Raw genomic sequence first — 23516 nt, 5'->3', positions numbered from 1 at the left:
GTCAGAATGGCTAAAATTAACAAGTCAGGAAATGACAGATGTTGGTGAGGATGCAGAGAAAGGGGACCCTCCTACACTGTTGGTGGGAATGCAAGCTGGTGTGCAGCCACTCTGGAAAACAGTATGGAGCTTCCTCGAAAAGTTGAAAACAGAGTTACTGTACGACCCAGCAATTGCACTACTGGGTATTTGCCCCAAAGATACAAACGTAGGGATCCGAAGGGGTATGTGCATCCCAATGTTTATAGCAGCAATGTCCACAATAGCCAAACTGTGGAAAGAGCCTAGATGTCCATCGACAGATGAATGGATAAAGAAGATGTGGTATATATTTATACAATGGAATATTATGCAGCCATCAAAAAAACACAAAAAAACAAAAAAACCCTGAAATCTTGCCATTTGCAACGACATGGATGGAACTAGAGGGTATTATGCTAAGCGAAATAAGTCAAATCAGCGAAAAACATGTATCATAGGATCTCACTGATATGAGGAATTCTTAATCTCAGGAAACAAACTGTGGGATGCTGGAGTGGTGGGGGGTGGGAGGGATGGGGTGGCTGGGTGATGGATATTGGGGAGGGTATGTACCATGGTGAGCGCTGTGAATTGTTTAAGACTGATGAATCACAGACCTGTACCTCTGAAACAAATAATACATTGTTAAAAAAAAAAAAAAAAAGGAGCGGGGGAGAGAAGATAGCAGGAAGGGAAAAATGAAGGGGGGGAATCTGAGGGGGAGACGAACCATGAGAGACTATGGACTCTGAGAAACAAACTGAGGGTTCTAGAGGGGAGGGGGGTGGGGGGATGGGTTAGCCTGATGATTGGTATTAAAGAGGGCACGTACTGCACGGAGCACTGGGTGTTATATGCAAACAATGAATCATGGAACACTACATCAAAAACTAATGATGTATGGTGATTAACGTAATAAAATAAAATTAAAAAAAAGATATGAGTCTACTTCTATTTAATCCAAAGCCTTTGTGATTTTTTTTTTTTTTTAAAGATTTTATTTATTTGACAGAGAGAGACACAGTGAGAGAGGGAACACAAGCAGGGGGAGTGGGAGAGGGAGAAGCAGGCTTCCCACTGAGCAGGGAGCCCGATATGGGGCTTGATCCCAGGACCCCGGGATCATGCCCTGAGCCGAAGGCAGTCACTTAACGACTGAGCCACCCAGGCGCCCCAGCCTTTGTGATCTTTACTGTACTATGCTATTTCAAATGAGAAACGTGAAAATTTATTGAAAACCATAAAATGTTATAAATGTATAAACATCTCTACTCAAATAAACTTGATGCATTGGTGAAGCTTCACTTACCTTCATTCTTCGACTAAATATAACCTTAATTCAAGAACTTTGTGGGTTAATTTTTAATTCTAATTAAAATTAATTTTTACACTGCGAACTAACTTAGAAAAGAGAATGCTTACCTGGTCTTAGATTTTTCAAATACAAAGCTTGGGAAAAAGTCAAAATGTTCAGGCCTAGGTCAAAAGTTTTATTCAGGGGCAGAGGTCCATGTGAAATTGTGCACTGGCCAGTATTTACTGGAAGAACAATTCTATTTCAAGGCTATTTACTCTAAATACTACAAGTAACAGTATCACTTGGTATACTCTGGAAAACAGAAAGTACAATTTTTCCTGTGACGCTTAAAATAGATGTAACCGGCACTGCAAAATTATTCTAACGTGTAATGTCAACAATGAACTACATGGCCCGTATTTGGTATAATACTTTATTTTCTATTGTATTAATAAACTAAAGCCAAGAAAATATCAAGTTAATTTTAAAGGCAAATCTTTACTCCTTAAAGAAAAAATACAAACTGTGGTAGTTTTAGAATCAGTGTACTTTACATAATATAAACAAAACCACTAATGTATCTATATGCTTGGTTTCCTTAAACTATAATGAACCACAAAATGGGCGGAAAATGGGTTTACTTACTGGCATCAAATAAACAACTTGGGAAAACAGGTAGCATGCATTTTTTTTTTAAACTGTCTATGCATAGGCACTGACATAACACGTTTTAATAGCCACTACCTCCTCTTCCTTGTCCAAAGTAACCACCCCCATAGCCCCCTCGGACACCCCCTCGCTGGAATGCCCCAGTTCCTCTGTAGCCTCCTCCACTAGACCCTCTATAGTCTCCTCCCGAGCCACCTCTATAGCCACCACTAACACCTCCTCTGTAGCCTCCGCCATAGCCTCCGCGATAGGAGTTGGAGCCGCCAGCATAGCCGCTGCCGCCGTAGCCTCCACCACCGACGTAGCCGCCGGCACCTCCGTAGCCTCCGCTGCCGTAGCCCCCACCGCCGTAACTAGAACCTCCCCGTCGGTATCCACCTCCATTGTCGTATCGAGCCATCTTGGGAGGACGTGGACCATCTCCATACCTAGGAAAAGTACAAAATCACCACTTTAGCAAAGATTCCTTAATACATCTCAACTAGTCATAAAATATAAAGTCATATTTGGAAATTTAATACACAAAGGGAACAAACCCAAGTGCACAAATATAAACTGAAATGAAATAAATCTGTTACTCCATAATAGATACAGAAGAACGCATCTACTGTAACCGTATGTTTGTCTAAAGTTCTTTCTGGTTCATTCTCAAAGATCTTCCTACGACTTAAGATGGATGGTTCGCTTTCACTGAGCCTCAGCTATACAGCATTCTACGAAAGCAATGATATGTAAGGAAGAGGCTCCCGGAGTTGGCAGTGTTATTTGATCTTTATCACCACGTATTTTCCTGCATTAACTCTGAAGTATGTTTTTGAAAAATGCCTGTGGTGATTTGTTTACACATAAATGTTTCATGTGGCAAATAAAGAAAATGAGGGGTAATGAAAAATTGCATAATCAAGGGGCACCTGGGTGGCTCAGTCCTTAAGCGTCAGCCTTCAGCTCAGGTCATGATCCCAGGGTCCTGAGATCGAGCCCCGCACTGGGCTCCCTGCTCTGCAGGGAGCCTGCTTCTCCCTCTCCCACTCCCCCTGCTTGTGTTCCTGCTCTTGCTATGTCTCTGTCAAATAAATAAAATCTTAAAAAAAAAAAGAAAAAGAAAAATTGCATAATCAAGATGTCTCACTTAACAACCCTCCAACTCAGCACACCCCAAACTGCTTATTCTTCCTGCACAGCTTTTCTTTTCTTTTTTTATAGGAGTTTTCTATTTTTTATTGTTATGTTAATCACCATATATTACATCATTAGTTTTTGAAGTAGTGTTCCATGATTGTTTGTGCATAACACCCAGTGCTCCATGCAGAATGTGCCTTCTTTAATACCCATCACCGGGCTAACCCATCCTCCCACCCCCCTCCCCTCTAGAACCCTGTTTGTTTTTCAGAGTCCATCGTCTCTCATGGTTCGTCTCCCCCTCCGATTTACCCCCCTTCATCTTCCCCTCCTATCTTTTTTTTTTTCCTTAACATATATTGCATTATTTGTTTCAGAGGTACAGATCTGTGATTCAACAGTCTCCTGCACAGCTTTTCTTATAGAGACCAGCACTATGAATTCAGCAGTTGTCCAAGTTAGAAATATAGCTGGGATCTGTCTTCACTCCTTCACTGCCCTGCTCCCCCCATTTCAATCCATCACCAATTCCTCCTGATGGTCCTGCAAACTTGTCTAATCTACTCCTCCCCATTTCAATTCTCTCTACTGTAATTCAAGCCACCATTATATTCATGCATCCTAAACTCTTTCCTGTATTTATCCCATCCTTTCTAGGTTCTGGACTTTTGTCCTCCACAGAGCAGATTGTATGTGAAGCCTCCTTATTCACCATCCCTCCTGCCAAAAGTAAACTCTCTTCTAAATACCTATGAGCACCACATCTACCTATGACACACACTTATTATTTCTTTCTTTTTGAAGACTGCTCAATAATTCTCCACTGGAGGAGTAAGGTATAGCACAGTAAGAGCACTGTTTCAGGAGCCATTACTGCTTTAGTCTGAATCCAGTCCTACCATTCACTAGCTGTATGGCCTTGGGTCTTAACTTCTCTGTGCTAGTTTCCTTATTCATATTAAAGGGGACAAAGATCTACCTACACCATAGATAGAGCAAATATTAAAATGAGTTAAGATCAGAAAAGCACTCAGCACAGTGCCTGGCACACAATGAATACTATGTGTATGATTAATAAATTTTAAAAAGTAAATCATAGCAAAATGGGACCCAGAATGCTTTATGAATTCTAGCAGTTCTATATATTAAAATTATTAACAGTTTATAACCGAAAGCAGTAACTGTTCCTTGAAAGGGAGATTAAAGAATATTTTTGGATAATTAGAAAATTTTTAATATTTATATTAGACAATTGTTAAACACTTAAATTTTGGGGGTGTGATCATGGTATTGCAGTTATATGCTTAAAAGATGCATGAAATATACTGATGTAAAATGTCATAACCTCTGCAACTCAGTCACAAATGATTAAGTAAAAGTAGGTATGTGTGTTTACACACATGTATGAAAGCAAGAAATCGTCACAGAATGTGGAAGATTAGTGAGTTTAAGTTATAAGACTATATGGGTGTTCACTGTACTATCCTCTGCCTTCTGTGCAGGTATCAAATATTTCCAAAGAAAGAACTGTGAGCAAAGGGAGATTGAAAAGGTGGAAAAAAGCAAACCAAATAAGACATTTTAAGAATTAAGAGAAATTTCACACTTCTTTAAGTCAGTCACATTCTTGCATTTCCCTACTAAGATAAACCTTGAGGCTTTTCATTTGAAGCAGCAGCAATTTAACCCTTCAATCAACATTTTTTCATTAGAGATGGCAAAACAGTAGTGTGGAAAGTGAAGAGTCTGGGCTCTGTCACTTTCCCGTCATGTGACCCACCCTGGACTTTGTATGTACTTTTAAAGTCCCTTTAAATCTCCAACATGCACTGATACACTATTAACAGAAATAAAACTTAGTAAAAACCTTTTCTCTGAGTGTGTTAACCAGAATTAAATTTCATATTCAGTGTTTGTCTAGAATTTTAACTTAAATAAACAAGGCCTCTATCAGCTACCTGTGGGAATTTTAGGCCAGTATAAGATCATCGTCCTCTGCTTGGTTCAGAGAAGTTACTGTGTACTCACCGTGTACTGCCAATCATGAGGTTGATACCAGCAGCTGATGGTCTAGAGATCTGGCGGATCATGTTTAGCATATGTTCATTAACAGGGTCCAACTGGCTGATGATATTAGGCTGTTTGGTTACTTCAACAACCAGAGCCTCCATGGCCGCCCGGAGAGCAGTGATACAGGCAGCAGCCTCATGAGAGATTTGCAGTCTGATCCTAAACAGAGAAAAATGATAAAGTTCAAGAGGGGTACACACAGCAAAAGACTACTGTCTCTCAATTTCACATATGGTAAGTGATGGAATAAATTTAACTTCTTACTAAGTACCAATACTTTCAATTCCCCAGACTTAGGCAAACACAGGTATGAAGAATGGTAACAGTCTTACACTAACTTCTTAAAACCCACTGCTGGCTACTGGCGGGTACTGTAAACCAGGAAGTCTATCAAGCAAACTACTGTTAGCAATACAGATCACTCAGCTTCCAATAAAAGAATGAAAGAAGAGACTCACATTGCTGGAGTTTTCAGGAATATGACTGAGCCTACTGATGGGTCACTAAGATCTATTCCATTTTTGTCAAGTGGTTAGTACATGCTTACCAGTAGTCTCTAACCAACACACAGAGTACATGAAAGAGGTACCCCAGTTCCAATTAAATTCCAATTCTCTAGGGTAGTATTCATGGGGGCAGATGTGGCTTCAATGCCTAATGCATTTGCTTCCAATGGTATGACTTACTACCTACGAACTATACTACCAAGATATCCACTCTCCAAGAAAAGACAATGTTATAAAACACCTCATTTATGTCATGAAATTTTGTCATGTTTCTTTCACAAATTAAGTTAGATTAGCAGCTGAATCCCATTACACCTCAATTATAAGAATGCAGTTTGGAGTTCACATCTGAAAATCCATACCAGTCATCTACGAGCACAATCTGCCCATCAGACTGGACTTTCTTGGAGGCAAAGAGAAGCAACTGCAGGGGAGTAACTAAGGTCATGCCTTTAGCAGAGATGGCTCGGGTTCGAATCTGCAGATGAAAAAAGAGGCAAGAAGAAACAGATGACAGTCCAGCTGCCAAGCAATTGCCATATAATGATAATGAACTATGCTTCAAAAATTAAAACTCATGTTCCCACTGCACACTAATAAGTAACGACAATGTAGATTTTCAACGTAAATTTTTCTTTTGGGGGGGGGCAGAGGGAAAGGGTGAACATCTCCAGCAGGCTCCTTGCTCAGCACAGAGCCCGACACGGGGCCGAGATCATGACCTGAACCAAAATCAAGAGTCAGACACTTAACATACTGAGCCCATGCAGGTGCCCCTCAACGTAAATTTTTCTTAACTAATCTTTTCTTACCTTTTCACCAAATACAAAGAAGGGAGATGGGTACTTCATGTCTTGGCTGCTAAAAGGACAATTAACAGAAGACTTGTGGATAAGGGCATTACGCCCTTCAGTGGTGAGAATCTTTCTTTTTTCCTTATGATAGCACACATTAGGGTACACACCAAAAGCCAGGAGAGAGATAACAACATCCAAATTATTATCTGGTCCAGTGTTAGTAAACACCTGTGTTAACAAGCAATCTGTAAAAGGAAAGGGGTACAAATATCAGATACCTGGCTAATCCTCATATTGCATGTAAACTAGTTAAGAGAATTACGAGAACTGACTCCTCCTTCCCACCTCTTTTTTCAGATAACCTGTCTAATTTCCTGTCTTCTCAGAACTCTTACACCCACATTAAGTTCAAGGAGAAATTCTGCTGAGTCTCCACAGCAAGAAAACTAAAATACTTGCATTCTCTTATAGACTCAACCACAACCCAAGCTTGGAGTGATTACTTAATGACAAAAAGCCACCTCCCCCACCCCCAGGTTAATCATCTACTCGCCAAGTGAGCTAAACCAATAGGTGAACAAAGTATTCCATCTGCTGTTCCTAAATAGCTGTTCTTTCTAGACAGAGTAACAATCCAAGGAAGCCCACTGGAATGAGGGCGGATATTTTCACCCAGACTATGCTTTAGGAGCACTTCATCATGGTTTGGGAAGTATGACAGTGACCACTAAGAGAGAGCATGGATATATTCTGTGCTGGAAAAACCTGAGTTCTAATCTTCTCACCTCCTAACTGAATGTATCTGGACAAGTAATTTAAACCTCTGTGTTAGCTTCCTCTTCTATAAAACAGGGTAACAATACCTGCATCTCAGGATTATTGTGAGGATCCTATCACACAAAATATGCCCTTCCTCTTTCCTTGATTTTGATAAAAAACTACAAACTTAAGTCAGTTTGCAACAGAGGAAAACATTTTGTCTGTAAGTTATTTAGATCATATCCTTTTAAAATCTGCCATCTTGCCCAACTATACTCTCAACTACACAGCTATTTCTGGTTATGTGCTTCAATTCCCAATTTTAGGAATTTTAATCTAGTTGGAGAACAAAAGTTCAACAGCTCAACTAATATATCCATCACATTATCCAAGCCCTCTTACCTGCCAGCACACTAAAACCTTACTTAAAGGCACTTAAAATTTAACATGGTAAATTTCATGTCTAAACATGAACATGTGGGCAGAATGATCAATCACTTCACAAATCACTATTTGAGGTTATTCAACAAACTGCTTATTCTGTACTACAACTGCTAAAAGCTACACCTCTGTTCTTCATAAGATAAAAGAGACTAAAAAAAAAAACCTCTCAAAGTAGCACAATTCTTAAAACATCTATTAATCATCTGTGTAGTATGTTATAATTTGAGCATCACAACCTTTTGCTTCCTTTTTTAGAAGACGGAATAAATGTGAAAAACTGATTATCATTATAGTTCAAAGAATGAAGAAATAGCTAGGAACAGAAAAAGCACAGGGTCTAAAGTCTGAAGCTAAAATATACTGCACTGTCAATGTGCACATGCTGCATAAACGTCACTTCAGATAGATCTTTAGAGAGCCTTACCTTCTGGAAATCCAGAATTAATCAGAATCTCTTTGAGCTGAACTTTGGCTTCCCAGGTCATTCTTAGTGTAGCCATATTGAGTCTTTTGTGCTCACAAAAACGTATCTCTGCTTCTTCTCCACCCATTCTAAAATAGATTAAGAGTCATTTCTTAAAGCCCCAATACATTAGCAACTAGAGACAGTTCTCACAACTTACAACTTTCCCTCTTTCAAACCCGTACCTAGCATCATCCCAAGCTTGGAAGACTGATAAAAGGGCCACATGATCAGAAAATCTGTTTCCAGCAAAATTTCGATGAATATAACCCAGTCTTTTTCCTTCACTAATGAAAGGCTCCGGAAAGCAGGTGGCAGCAGAGATGGTACAGACAGCATCTCCCACACTGAAACAGACAGGAAAATTCAGTCTTGTCACGCTCTTGTTCCAGCAGTTTACGAGCAGTACTGTCACTGTGGGTCAGAGTCTTTACTGGCTACGATACCACTTTATTAACACTGAGATTGGCTTAACAAAGAACTTTTACAGCTGCTCTCTCCAGAAGCGGAAAGGGAAAATACAAGGAGCTCTGATAATTAATGGATGCATATTTACCATAAATTACGACCAAGTATTATATTTTCCCTCTCCTTATTCTCTTCCCCATCTTCTCAAATCTCTTAATCTTCAAAATTTCCTGATAAAATATACCTGTTTTCCTAGTGCTATTTGTCTTTCAAAGACAACTACTTATGCTCCTGAGACGAACTGCAATTCTTTTGAGAAACTTGTGCTCTTTCCCCCAACAAGCTGGGCCCAGGTATTCTTCTCATTTCATTCTTTTCTTAGTATCTGAAGTATGCCACTTCTATACCTAAGAATTTAATTTTTTCTTCTGAGCCTATCCTGTTTTTATGGGGAGGGGAATAAGATTCTGAAATTGTTCTACCATTTAAGTATCAGCAATAATACAAAGCACTTACTAGAAAATACATCCCATTATCATCATTTTGCCAAAACGAGGCTCAATGGGGAGTTTAGCCAGGATTCGTCCCAGAGGAGTCAACTCATCATTAGCATCTAATGCATCAAGTTCTGTGGGGAGATAGTTCTTTGTGAGCAGAAATAGTAAAACAGCGGAAATAGTAACGAAAACCCCTTTAACTGAGGCAAAGATGAAACATTTCTTTACAGGTTGAGTTTTCATTATTTGTCAAACCAACTACCAGCACCATGCCCATAGCCAACAATTCTCCTCACTCAAAAACACAACAAAACCAAATTCTGGAGCACCGATAAGAAGGTGGTACTAGAATTAGGCCCTGTAGATTGTAAACTGAATATAGTCCATGCAAACTCTATACGTACAAAAACTAAAGTAACAGCCTAAGTACACATGCCCTAACAAGTCTAATACCATTTACTGATAATTTTTAGAGAGGAATGAAATCTGGAGAGTCAAAGTCTAAAGTTCATATAGCAGATGAGTACTAGATTCAAAATTCAAAATCAGATTCCCATGGCGAACACCTTTAGTTTTTCCCACAATACTACACCACTTCTATGACATGATTAGAAAACACAAATAGATATGTTTTAACAGATAAACATAAAAGAATATCGTGAGTAATGCATGTTCTGATTATTAAATATTGGTTAAGAAATGACATTTTTTACCAAAAGAAGACTCGGGTTACCCTTTTCTTACCTCATTTTATGAAACTGACCACACTAAATATGTAAGGCAACACTGGAAGTCTTACCACTCACCAGCCTGCTGAGTGTACCTCGATTCATCTGTTACATGCTAGCTGCCAGGACAAGACAATAATTAACATGTTGTTAGGTAGGTCTGTATTTGTAGGTACCTCTAAGAGTGTGCTCTGCTTCGATCACAGCATCCAAAGGTGGAGGTTCAATTGCCTTGGCCAGGAATTGTCCAATTCCTCCCAGACGCAGAAGTTTTATGCTCAAAGCAATTTCATGTAATGGTGTTCGGAACATCTCAGGTGTCATGTGGGTTTCTAGTCTAAGGGAAGAAAAGCATAAAATAACCATCCACTCTAATATATACACGTCTGTTTAATAAAATCTTTGCAGAGAGATGATCAGGTTTATAGAGCTGTCCCTCCCTCATCCTTTTACAATTATCAAACAATGTTTTGTATTTACAACAAAGACTCTCTGGACAAGACCCTCCTAACTGCTTGAGCAGTGGTTTACGACTTTACAATGATAGCTTGATGGTATTTTCATCTGAGGAGTGAAGGAGGATGAAAAATTATCCCAAATCCTTAATGTTACTACCCATACCTATGACTTCTTCAGGTCTCACCGGGTGACAAACATGGGTTAAAAGCGGTGGCTAGACAGAGCGGAGGGGACGGGGGGAGGGGACAGGCAAAAATGGGTGAAGGGGAGGGGGAGATACAGGTTTCCAGTTATGGAATGAATAAGTCACAAGGGTGAAAGGTACAGCACAGAGAATATAGTCAATAATACTGTAAAAGTGCTCTATGGTGGCAGATGGTAGCTACACTGGTGGGGAGCATAGCATAATGTATAGAGTTGTTAAATCACTATTCTGAACACCTGAAACTAATATAACATCGATTGTCAACTATACTCAAAAACAAACACCTCCCCCCATCTGCCCCCCCCCACCTCCCAATGGTAGTAAGACTTTCTGTGGAGATGTGGGCTAATACTAACATATCCCCATAATCACCTTCCCTTCCTGGTTCATAAAATTTAGTGCTACCAGCAAGGATTTTACAGATCATGTAACCCTTAAAAATTTTAATAAAAGTTACTATTACAAATTAATATTAACAATGATAATAGCTAACATTTACTGAGAGCTTACCATATGCCAAGCATTGTTCTCAGTATTTAACATTATTAACTCATTTAGTTCTCAAATTCTGTGGGTTAGGTATTATAGTATCTTCCATTTTCAACTGAAGGAGCACAGACAGTTAAGTAACAATCTCATTTTACAAAATGGGGAAACAGAGGCCTAGAGAGTGTAAATATTTAGGTTATGTCATAGAATAGGTACAAATGGTATTAAAATCTACATTTTTTTTTTTTTTTTAGTAGGCTCTATGCCCAGCATGGAGCCCAATGTAGGGCTCGAAATCACAACCCTCGAGATCAAGACCTGAGCTGAGATCGAGTCAGATGCTTATCCGACTGAGCTACCCAGGCACCCCCAGGTCTCTAAATGTTTAAGTCAGACTTATTGGCTATACACTATTCATGATGAAGATTCATGGGAATCATTTACTGATGATGCCAACACTGCTGGCAAGACTGGTCAGCTTAAATAAGGTTTACATAAATGCAGATAGCATTATCTGTTTCTCACCCTATAAAGAAAAGAACAAAAATCCTTTATTATAGGTCTATTCATGCCATTACTAATTAGTAGGTGGTTTTCACTCTAAGATGTCTAAGTACAGTACTTGTTTCTTCAAGGGACAATCTAACCTTTAAAAAGTAGGTACCTTCCAAATGTTGCAGCCAGTATCCTGAGCTAACTTCTGATGCTCAAATAAATCCACATTTACAATTACCAGGGAGCCGTAGTTACCAGCACAAAAGCAAATCAAAGTTTCCTTGGTTTTTCTTCAGGGCATTATATACATCTGGTCACCTAAATTAAGTATGTCCCACAATACTTTATTGTGATAAATACACACGTGTACAAAACCCCTAACTCTATCTTATGGTCAACTGGTTCAAGCTAATGCACACACATGGATATCCAGAAACATATAACTATGCATCTGAAATCTATAATTCAGAGAGATAAGGATTTTTTTTAAACAAGTCCCAACCACAAACATTCCCCAACAGGCTTATAGTATAAATGGAACTGGACAAGGTATTAACAGACTTGGGTTTCAGTCCTGGAGAAGTCAGCTAAGAGCCTTAAGCTTTAGTTTCCTTATCCAAATAATGCCCTCTATTTCTCAGGCATATGAGGAGGATCCTATTAGATACAGTGATTTGCTAACATTAGGAGGAAAAAAATCTGGAAATATGGAAGTATTTTTTAAATGTATTTTTCAAGAAGTTAACCATTCCATAAATACCAGTAATCCCTAAAGTGACCTATGTGGAACTAAAATAATGTCCATATAGCCTCCGTTTAAAAGATTAGTAGTAAGCAGAAAATCAGCAAACATGCCATCACTGACAATTTCATTCTTGCCACAATCTTGTTATTTAAGCCAAGTATCTATCCTCCAATATAGGTAACTGGAGGCATTTATGTACTCTGAGTTCAGTAAGTTCACAGCAGGGGACGGGAGGTGATGTATTGTATGAAGGGATAAAAAAACAAATCTATAGTCTTTATTTAAGAATTGGTCTTACCTCTCAAAACGAGCTCGGCTACACAGGTGAAAGCAGAATCCAGGCCGCACACGGCCAGCTCGTCCTTTCCGCTGCTCAAGGTTTGTTTTAGATGCCCAAACTGTAGCGTAGTTGGTCATGTTGTTGTGAGCAGTGAACAGCTTCACTTTCTGCCTAAATAGGAAACAGTGGCTAATTCTTAGACTCACATGTACCACCAGTACTTAACTATCATATTTCCACTAAGGGATGGATGCTTTCCTGGTAGCTATGCTGACATGAAGCCTGTGTGCAGCACGAGGAAGAATTTGACTGCACCTTCTGAGTCGTCAACCTTCTAACAACACGTCCGTGCCACTTACCAGCTAGATGGTCTTGGCCAAGTTACTAATCCTTCTATGTCCCATTTTCCTCATCTGAAAATGGCTATAATACTCTTACCGAACTCACAGAATTTTTATTTATAAACATTAAGTGAATTAATGAATGGAAAGCATTCAAACGGGATTTGGCACATACATGAGAATAAACAGTAATTATTCAAGCCAAGTCTGTCCCAAAGTTTAGTGTAACTTCCAGGCTATCTATGATCTAAAAGTTGATGACCTCACCAAGCAGTGCCCGCGCAGTCCTGCTGAACCCCAAAGCAACCTCAGAACCCTTCAACGCTCCACACAGGCAGCTGGCACTAACTGACTGGAGCTGGCTCAGGGGAGCTGCGTGCTAGTCACCATTCCCTACAGTGGGCACTGGCAGATCTTTCTCAATTGGCGGGGAGGCTGAGGGACTATGTAGAGAAGACACGGGGCACAATCTAGCCAGATATAACAAAGTTTTGACTTTTTTGTCCTGTGTATCAGTTACCATATAATTGTGTACTTTATCTGTACATAATGCCTCCCTGTGTATTTCCCAGGCTCATCGCATACCAAATTAAATTTTTTAATTCTTTTTTTTTAAGATTTTATTTATTTATTTGACAGAGAGATAGACAGAAGAGCACAAGCAGAGGGAGCGGCAGAGGGAGAGGGAGAAGCAGGCTCTGCACTGAGCAGGGAACCCGATGCGGGACTCGATCCCAGGACCCTGAGATCATGACCTGAGCCGAAGGCAGACGCTCAACCATCTGAGCCACCCAGGCGCCCCAAATTTTTTAATTCTTAAGTGAATGTCGCACAGGTAGGATATTTGTCATAAGATAAATATTGGTCATCTTTATACACTAAGCAGTATGCTACTGTATGGCTGTGATCAATGCAAACACCCACCAATGAGAAATGAGCAAATATCAGCAGACGAGCAGTGGGAAGCTCAGGAGTTAGAGTGTCAAGCTTTGTCACCTTCTACCATGATAAATGATTTGTGATAAATCAACACCAAGAATTATTAATTAGCCTGTAACCCAATATACAGTACACAATAATTAAGATAGTACAAGAACACAGGACTTCAAAAAAAAAAAAAAAAAAGGGTGATTCTGATTCTGTTAACTGATACTAACTACTACATGGAACATTCTTAAGATTTATTCTAGGCAAACAGGTTCCTTGGAAACTTACTTGCAGGAGTCAATGACATAAACAACATCATTTATGGTAATGCTAGTCTCAGCAATATTTGTGGACAAAATAACCTGTGAAGAAATATTAAGAAAAATTATACTTCAGAAAATATTTTCCTATTATGCACTTAAAAGAAGGACTTGCTTATGTAACAAGTGGCAAGAGAATTCCAGGAGCCTTAAAAAAATCATTCACCCACTGCCCGACTAATGAAAAACTTAACTAAGCTCAGGAAGAGAAGACCCCTTCTTTCCCTCCTCAATTTATACAATTTTTTTGTGGTAGCTCTATGAAGGCCTGTAATATTTGTTTAATATCTATGTAACCTCCAACCCCATAAGTGTAAATGTTTATTATTTACCTTGGTTACTCCAGCTGGTACTGGATCAAATACTTTGCGCTGTTCCTCTCGAGGAATCTGAGAATGCAGAGGTAAAATCTGATACCTATGGCTTCCTATAACAATTAAGGAAAGGTTAAGGTTTAAAAATAATAGTCCATTTTAAAACTGCTCTACATTACGTATATTTTTATCCAAATATTGACACAACATTACATTTTGTTTTCACATGCTGGCTAGGGCACAAGCAAAAATATTCATTTTTCACTGTCAAATATGTGAGAATTCAAAGACTCATACCAAAATGTGGATTCATCTCCAAATGCTTCTGCATAGTATAAATCAAATTCCAGCCAGGCAGAAAAACCAACACAGCCCCAGGAACATTAAGGGTCTCAATGTACTTGAGTAGAGCTTCTATGAGTTCAAAAGGGGTTTCCTTTTCATTCAACTGAGCCATGCTCATCTTTGTTTCTGGACCATATTCATCACCACAGATCAGGTTGCAATTTGCCTGCAAAACACAGGGAGACATATTTTGAACTGTCTTAATTACTACAGCTCACGAGATGTCTCTTAGATTTGTTCTTAACATTCAAATGACACCTGTCCTTATTAATTCTAGCTTATTAGTCTTATCTGGCATACAGAAGAAATTTAATTTCCAAAAATGTAGAACCTACTACATATTGAGATACTGTATTTTTCTCATGACCAAGATTTCCCATAGGCAATGTCTATAATTCAAGCACAAACTCTTAAATTTGACTCTGAAACTTCTAATGGCTCCTTCTACCAATGTATTTCTTTATTAAGACTTTACTCCATTGGTCTCTCAAAAATATTCTCCTTACTGATAAACGAACTGCTACTATGATCCTGTCTGTGCATCAATTACCATATGATTACTTTACCTATACACAACACCTCCCTGTGTAATTCCCAGGCTCATCTCCTACCAAATATGAAGTCCTTAAATTCTTAAATGAGTATCCTGCTGGCAGCTCATTTGATCATCTATTTCCAAAATAATGTGGTATTTTCTAAAAAGTCTGCCTTAGAATCAGTGCTAAACCAAGCCTTTAGTAGTGAGAAAGTTGTTACAATTGGTCTTTTTTCTGCCTGATAAACTTTCTAATTTGCTATTCATTTATATCCTCATATCTTCCAATTAAAAATATTCCAGCTTATTTCCTATCAAATTCTGCATTGCTGTCTTACAATATTTATTCTGTTCAAAATTCCAGATATAAGATGTATTTTTGTATTATCATTGGTCCAAATCTCAAAGTAAGTGTCATTTTCCTTTCCTCTTTCTTCTTAGGAAATCCCTCATAACTAACTCCCTGGTTTATTACCGATCTGATAATGTCATCACCACATAGGCTCTCTAATCTAGGAGGGTAGCTGCTGCTTTGAAAACTTTATTGTATATATGGATCACATGGAGATTTTGTTAAAATGCACATTCTGATTTACTAGATCTGGGATGGGGCACAAGACTTGCTTTTCTATCAGCCTGCCAGGTACTGTGACCCATGGAAAACAGGAGTTATTTCTAACCACAGGTGGACCTTTAAACATCTTAACTCTTTCTTCCTTTTTCTTTTGACTTTTATCCAGAAATGACTTAACCTGTAGTAAGAAAAGAGCTTGTCACTGAACATGGAATCCTTTGGAGTAAAATACATCAATTAATTTAAAAACAGACTTTATAGTCACCTTTTTAAGAAGTTTTCTATAATGTTAATTCATTACATGTTTTTACTAAAATCATCTGTTCACTACAGTAACAAAATCTGTCCCTAATGAAAAATTTTCCATGAAGATTCACTTACATCATCATCCTCACCACCATCATCTTCCTTATCCTTCTTCTTCTTGTCCTTTGGTGGAGGAATAAAGTGGGTCATCTGAATACAGTCTTCCAAAAAATATTCTGCCAAGACAATCCAGTCAGGTGAGTACCGTCAACTTTCAGAATGCAGCAGTCTTCAAAACTCATTTTCTAATTCATAACTCAAAATGACCTTAATACCCCCTGATTCTTCATAATTAGCAAGAAATTCCAGTGCTAATAAATAAGCTTTTTCCAAACTCAGTGTTCCAATCTCTTGGTCCCTGAAGGAGGGTGAAGTATCTCCCCTACATGTTCCCACTAAGCCAGACAGGGTACCCTCTATCTACAATACTCAAACATTTGTGGAATGGGTACAGGGTACACGCACTATGCTGTACCCTCCCATGGTATGGCATTTAGATAAGGAAAGAATGTGAATACAGTAATATACTGTAGTCCATCCTTCCTCTATCAGGATGTACACATAAAATGGGTTCCCTTTAGTTACCACTCTAAAGAAGGACATCAGCAAAGCTGGGATATCTGCTGATCAATTATACTCTGCTGGGCCCAAAAATGTCTCATAATCTATAAACAATTCCCCTCTATATGCTAAGAGCCTCAAAGTGCTACTCTTCACATTACATAAAGGATACATACAACTGATATGACTCATCACTGATGATGTTAAACTTGTTCACCTGAGGTAGTGTTTGTCAAGTTAATCCAAGTTACTATGAAGTTACTGTTGTTTCTCCCTTTCCATACTCTACTCTGTGGAAGCAGGTCATTAAACACAAGACACTCAAGGGACAGGGAGGTAAGCCTCACTTTTTTGAGGTAAGAGGGAGGTATCTATAATTTTTTTAGAATTATTCCATATGAGAGATGTGTCTTTATTACCCATTTATTTATTCAACCACCATATGGACTCATGGGTATTTATTTTATCCTTAGGGTTATAATCCAGTATTGTATTACTTTATTTTTGTTCAAATTACTCCAGCTCTTTCAGGTTGGCTCCTGTGTCCCTCTGTCTCCATCACTGTGGTCAGCAGACAGAGCTAGGAAATGTATGCAAGCACACTCACCCATGTATCCATACATATTTTAATTATTTCTTTATCTATTCACTTGTATCTGAACATGACTTCTTACTGATGTTTCCACATGTAATCATACACCACATGGTTCATTCAAGCCTTCCCTCCTACTTACCTATAGCCTCTCACTCCCACAGTAAACGTGGCTCCCCCATCTGCCATCCACTTATTTTTTCAATCACAGTATACACGTAAACAGTTTTACGACTGTCAACCTGTCCCCTCACAAGATACAACTGCACTGCCTTTTATTGTAGAGCTACCCTTACTTCTGAATTTTAAAAAATAGTACCCTGACATAACCATTTATCATCTCATACACACAGCAACTTTTTAGCTTATTTTCATGCCCTCAATTTGTGCTAGAATTCACTTTTTTAACCAAGCTATTAGATAATTATCCTAAAAAATGGTGATAAAATACTCTGAAGAAAGTAAAGGAGTGGGGCACCTGAGTGGCTCAGTCAGTTAAACATCATACTTGTGGTTTCAGTTCAAGTCATGATCTCTGGGGAGATCAAGCCCCTTGTCCTCAGGCTTCTCAGGCTCTGCACTCAGCGGAGAGTCTGCCTCCCCCTCTGCCCCTCCCCTTGCTCTAGTTGGCCTACGTGCTCTCTCTCTAATTAATAAATCTAAAAAGAAAAAGAAAAGAAAGTGAAGGAGCTCTTACCTATCAGAAATACTCTTTTACCTATCAGAAATAGTTGATCTTGACACACTCACCTTAGTATCATTTTAACACATGCCTGCTTTGGCTCTCAGATTCTCTTGTAATTTGACTCTCGCTGCTTAAACTTTTTAATAGTATTTCCCATAAACATCTATAGGCCATATTGATTTACACTGGACAGTATATAATTCTGAAAGTTATCTTTGGCTATAAGGAAAAGGCAGGAAATTTACTGGATATGCCATGTCCTCAAGTAATGAATGAAACTTGTTCTTGCTCCCCAGATTGTACTCACTACTGCTTGAGTAAAAGCCCAAGAATGTTATGATGCATTTGATATTCTACTTTGGCCTGTATTTTAAATGTCTTTTGAACTATTACTCCAATCTCCAAGATTAAGAAAATCCAAACACCAACGCATAAAAGATGTTCACCCTCCCACCCCACCTCCAAACTATTTACCTTGAACTGGATAAGTCCTCCCGTAAACTTCAATGATGGGACAATTGAAGAAATATTCACAGAACATACTGGTGTCGATAGTAGCAGACATGAGAACAATGCGAACTTCAGGGTAAGCCTGAACCACATCACGCAACACTACCAAAAGGAAGTCGGTCTATTAAAACACAAATGAAAAAAAACTGCTGAAGAAGTTCATGCTAATTAAGAGACACCCAAGAGATTTCTTGTGTTATGCAGAAATCACTGAAATTCAGTTTCTTTGGTGGCTTGCAGAAGTGAAAGATAAAGGGTTAATGTGGGATTCAGTAGTATTTTTAAGAATAGTTGTAGCCTAATAGGAGAAGGGAAGAGAAAAAAAATTAATGAGAGCAAAGAATTCATCTGAAAATTTCCAGTGAAATTTATATTCGTAGGCATACAAACTTTAACTAGGGAAGAGGGAAAGCCATGATGAACCAAAACTCAGTTATCCAACCACCTGCAAAGCTAATCTTAAAAATGTTGAAAAGGTCTTATTTGGTTCAAACAAAATAATGGCCAAAACAGTTTATAACTTAATAAGGTAAAGTATCCATCTACCTACCAAACAACATGAAAGCTACAGCTCTGACAAAAAACTTTTCTCTGGGTGTGTGGCCCTCTTACCCATCACTGCCTCCCTCACCTAGAGAAAACCATCCTGAATCTTATTAATCCTTTTCATATACCTTTCCTCTCTCATCTATGCAGGTACCTATACTATATATATGTATATATATATATATATATATATATATATCTCTTTTGGACAGTGCTGTCTAGAGGTTTACTTTTATTTTTTCTTCCTTTCCTCTCTCATGTACAAGTACCTATACAATATATAGAGGGAAAGTATATATGGAAATATATATATATTTCTACTGGACAGTGCTGTCTAATGTTTACTTCTATTTTTTACTTATGATTTTTAAAATTGCTTTGGCATTTAAGTCCTTAATCTATCTGGAATTGATTCTTGTATTTGGATAGGAGGCAATGATCCAACTGCAACTATTTCCTTATGATGACCATTTGTTTCCAGCTCAATTTAATGACGAACCCACTCCCCTTTCCCGAAGACCAACATGCCATCACTCTTATACCACCACTGCATTCAACGCACCATCTGTTTCCACATTCTGAATAATTCAGTGCTCAAACTGTCAATCCATGTACTATCTCAATTATTATAGCTTTGAATTACATCCTGAGATCTGTAAAGCCAAGACAAGCCATTCTGCTCTTCTCCAGAAGAGCGTAAATTTTTGGCCATAAATCTTCCCTGTAAGTATTCATAATCAGCCTATTAAATTCTATGAAAAACCTTGATGGGAATTTGATGAGGCCTGCATTCAAACTGGATCAACTTGGGGAGGAGTGATATCTATAGGGTTGATTTATTCTGAAGTACTTGACATTCTGACTATTCCAGTGGTTATCTTTTGAGTTGTTTTCTAGCTGTTTGTTTATAATACATAAAACACAACTGACTTTTGTAATTAACCCTTTCATCCAGCCGCATTGTTAAATTTTCCTATTCCCTATTATTTATAATAATTGGTCTCTAGGTTGAATAATTTGGGATAAGGTTCATCTGAAAGAGAATATTAAAAGTTTCTACAAAGGCATTTTTTCATTGTTCCCTGTGAACGGTACATTTGTATAGACCTGACAGTCTTTGAAGGAAAGCTGACCAAAACACTTATTATTTTTTTTTTTTTAGGAAAATAGTGATGATCCATGATGCATCCAGTAAGATTTGGGATAAACTCTAAAAACACTGGTATGTTACCATGCTAGTGAAGATAATATTGAAACATTTCATTTTGATTAAGTTAATCAGGAAAAGAACTAGTTTTCAAGAGATTCTGAATGACAAAAACAGCAAAAATTTTATCCCACTGAAAAGTTAAATTTCCGATTTTAGAAGCTATCTAATAAACCAAACTTTCTTACTCGTTTTAGCTCAACCATAAAGGTCAAAGTTTTGCCAAAGTAAAGATGATTAGCAACAACAGCTATACAAGTATTTTCTAAAGAGAAGGTGCTCCAATAAATGTTTTGAACAATAGCAGCTCGGTAACAGTTTGAATGACGTATTGCCTATTCACTGACACCTTTGTTTGGATATGTAAAATAGTGGCATAAAAACAAATCATTGCTTTATGCTATCAACCTTCAAATTACACAATTATATAGTAATTGTATACAAATTTTGCCAAATACCAAAAAAGGGAAGGGTTATGAAATAAATTTTAGTTTCTTCCTAATTTGGCATGATTATCATTAATACCTGAAAAGATGAGAGCTACAAACATCCAAAAAGACATTCCTAATTACACTGAATTTAAAACTTACAAAATTTATCCCAGATAAATCTCCAGTTCAAAGAAAAACTAATTAAAATTCTATCAATGATTCAGTCATAAACAGTTCAGCTGTTGAATTATGCTCTTACTGATCACTGCAATGATACTTAACAAGAGGACTTTCAGTATTCTATGCAGTTAACAACAAAAAAGGTTTATTTGCCTTGTTAAAAACAGGTGTCCAGTATCTTAGTGACTGAAGCTCCTGATTTTGATAGAAGATGTAAAAAGTGGGAAAAAGGAAGACATTCTACTTTGATTTTTTAATTCAGAATATTAGTATTAGTACATTACTGTTAACTCTCAAGTTACTTACATTTATGTCTCTCTCATGTATTTCATCTACAATTACATGACTGATTCCTCGAATGCCTGCTTCTAATTTTCTTAGGAGCACACCTGGAAAAGGAAATGAGCAGAACAACTGGAGATGAGTTTCTATGTTGATTAAAGTAGGGAGGTATAAAAATGTGTAAAGAAACAAACTTCTAGACAATCAACTGTGCTTCAGTTAATAGAACCCCAGCATCATTTTAGGGAAGAAACAGTAATCTGTATACTTAAACTGTTAAAAAGGTAACAGTGTGTTCTGAAACACATCTGTTTAATGAAAAGAGTATTAAAAGACGTAACTCTAGTAAACTAAGCAGATTTTATCTTCTCTAAGCTACAATAACCAGCGGTAACATAACACTCTCCATTTAGAGAAAAAGTGCCACAAGTTCTACTGAAACGAGAATTCTGAGACTGGCTCCTTGACTTATTTTTAGCCACTCTGCACCGTTACCAAGTTTCTTCATAAATAACACAATATAAACTCCAAGTCAAAGACCAAAATAAAACAAATTACTGACCAACAGTACAAAACATTATACTGGCATGAGGGCGAGGAAGGACAGACTCAAATCGAACACTGTAGCCACAGCTTTTTCCAGGCTCTTCTCCTCTCTCATAGGCAACTCGCTCAGCCACAGAAACTGCACTTATTCTCCTGGGCTGAGACAAGGAAAAAAAAAAAAAAAGTGACTCAAAGCTACCAAATTACTTACACTTGTTCATCAGGGTTATTAAATTACTGAAGTATATCTGTCCCACTGCCAGCTCAGCAATCAACACAAATAATAGTAATGATCTTTCTTAGAAAGCTCCAAAGTTAATTAGAATAAATCAGAACAAAAAATTACCACTTAATTCTATGGCAGACTCTTAAAATGCTGTTTTTCATTTCGTATATAAAATAATTCTCAGGTTTTTACAGAAAATAAAATGTTTTCACCATTGGCCCAAACTCTTAATATTCAGAGTAATTTTCCAGTAGGGGAGGGGACAGCACATCGGGAGTTCTTATAACTGCCTACACCAAAGTGAAGGCACATGTAAAAAATTATTTAACTGAGCTGTGTAAGTATTAGGAAGGTAAATAAGCTCCTTCTTTGCCATATTTACTATGGCCACCTTTCATTCAATCATTTTATTAACTCATAAAGTAACTATTCATTGCATATTTGCATTAGGTGCTACAGACAGTGCTAGAGACAGAAAACTAAATGAAATCATTCTTGTTCTTGACGAGCTTATATAGCGAGGAAAAGAGTGTGTATTACTGCTTCCAGCAATAAATATGGCAAACCCAAGGGGAATGCTGTTAATGTTTTAAGTGTTGGACCTTAATTTTTCTGAAAATAAAACTTTCTGAAGTATTCCATATTCTTGTAAGTACACAAAACAGTATTTACTTGGTGGATACTATGGCTATTACGATGTCCTGAAGGTATAGATATGGAGGTACATGCAGATTTATAAAGACTGAATGCTTCTAAGTTGCCTTGAATTTGATTTTGTCAAAAAGTTCTTGATGACAGGTTGTACTTTAGTTCCTTGCTTGAGAAAACTTTTTCTGAGTTTCATATTTAAATACCGATATGATGTTATCCCAGGTATGACATGACTAGAAATCAGAGACTAATAACAATCTTAAAAAAAGTCCAAAACAAAACCTCAGTAACTTCACTAAAGCTATTAATATTTTTTGAATCAATACAAAACATGATTTATTAATTTTTATATCCCTAATTTAAGAGTCCTGTAGGGCACGGGGCTAATAACAAATATAGATAAGCATACAATCACCTAGTTTATATTTATCTTGTCCACAAAGGTAAGGAATTAAAAGATGCCTTCTTGAAACACATGGTGTCGAGTTTTCCAGAGCTTATACTCTGGTTTATGCGCCTTAACTTGCTGAGCTATGCTTTTACTGACCACTACTGACCTGTACTCTGCACCTCACTAACTGTTAAGTGTTACATGAAGAACTGAGCTCTGTATTTTGCCCTCAAAAGAAGAGTTCGACTATATACTTACATCAGGAAATGTAAAAATGATACTCCACTAAACGTACAAAATACAGTGTTTTCTGGGACCTTTCAAGAAGTATTTATTCGAGAGAGAGAAAGAGAGATCACGAGCAATGGGGGGGAAGGGTAGAGGAAGAAGAAAACCCCTGCTGAGCATGGAGCCCGATGCAGGGCTCAATCCCAGGACCCTGGGATCACGACCCGAGCTGAAGGCAGACATTCAACCGACTGAGCCACCCAGGCATCCTAAATATCATAAATTCTTGACACCACTCATCTCCTTGCTCTATTTTTCTTTCCTGAAGTTTTCAATACTCCTACTAAATAGCTGGCTTCTAGGAGAA

At 37.9% G+C, this 23516-nt stretch overlaps 1 protein-coding gene across 2 annotated transcripts in view; it reads right to left on the bottom strand.

Moving 5' to 3' along the window:
* Nucleotides 1-1735: 1735 nt before the first annotated feature.
* DHX9 (DExH-box helicase 9) overlaps nucleotides 1736-23516 on the bottom strand; it is a 52072-nt gene continuing 30291 nt past the window's right edge. The window contains exons 13-28 of one of the 2 annotated variants that reach the window (XM_021682770.2): nucleotides 21670-21811; nucleotides 21132-21214; nucleotides 18426-18582; nucleotides 16189-16289; nucleotides 14651-14864; nucleotides 14372-14466; nucleotides 14008-14081; nucleotides 12470-12622; nucleotides 9955-10115; nucleotides 9070-9181; nucleotides 8331-8492; nucleotides 8107-8234; nucleotides 6495-6724; nucleotides 6045-6160; nucleotides 5135-5335; nucleotides 1736-2415 (exon numbers count right to left, since the gene is read on the bottom strand). In XM_021682770.2, the coding sequence (XP_021538445.1) occupies nucleotides 2049-2415; nucleotides 5135-5335; nucleotides 6045-6160; nucleotides 6495-6724; nucleotides 8107-8234; nucleotides 8331-8492; nucleotides 9070-9181; nucleotides 9955-10115; nucleotides 12470-12622; nucleotides 14008-14081; nucleotides 14372-14466; nucleotides 14651-14864; nucleotides 16189-16289; nucleotides 18426-18582; nucleotides 21132-21214; nucleotides 21670-21811 (2496 nt within the window). In that variant the 3' untranslated portion in view covers nucleotides 1736-2048. The remainder of the gene's footprint in view (nucleotides 2416-5134; nucleotides 5336-6044; nucleotides 6161-6494; nucleotides 6725-8106; nucleotides 8235-8330; nucleotides 8493-9069; nucleotides 9182-9954; nucleotides 10116-12469; nucleotides 12623-14007; nucleotides 14082-14371; nucleotides 14467-14650; nucleotides 14865-16188; nucleotides 16290-18425; nucleotides 18583-21131; nucleotides 21215-21669; nucleotides 21812-23516) is intronic. The other variant, XM_021682771.2, reaches the window with a different exon arrangement.

The sequence above is a fragment of the Neomonachus schauinslandi genome, chromosome 6 (genome assembly GCF_002201575.2).
Source record: "Neomonachus schauinslandi chromosome 6, ASM220157v2, whole genome shotgun sequence".
Lineage (NCBI taxonomy): Eukaryota > Metazoa > Chordata > Mammalia > Carnivora > Phocidae > Neomonachus > Neomonachus schauinslandi.
The sequence above is the reverse complement of the archived record's forward strand: the minus strand, read 5'-3'. Positions and strand labels throughout refer to the sequence as shown.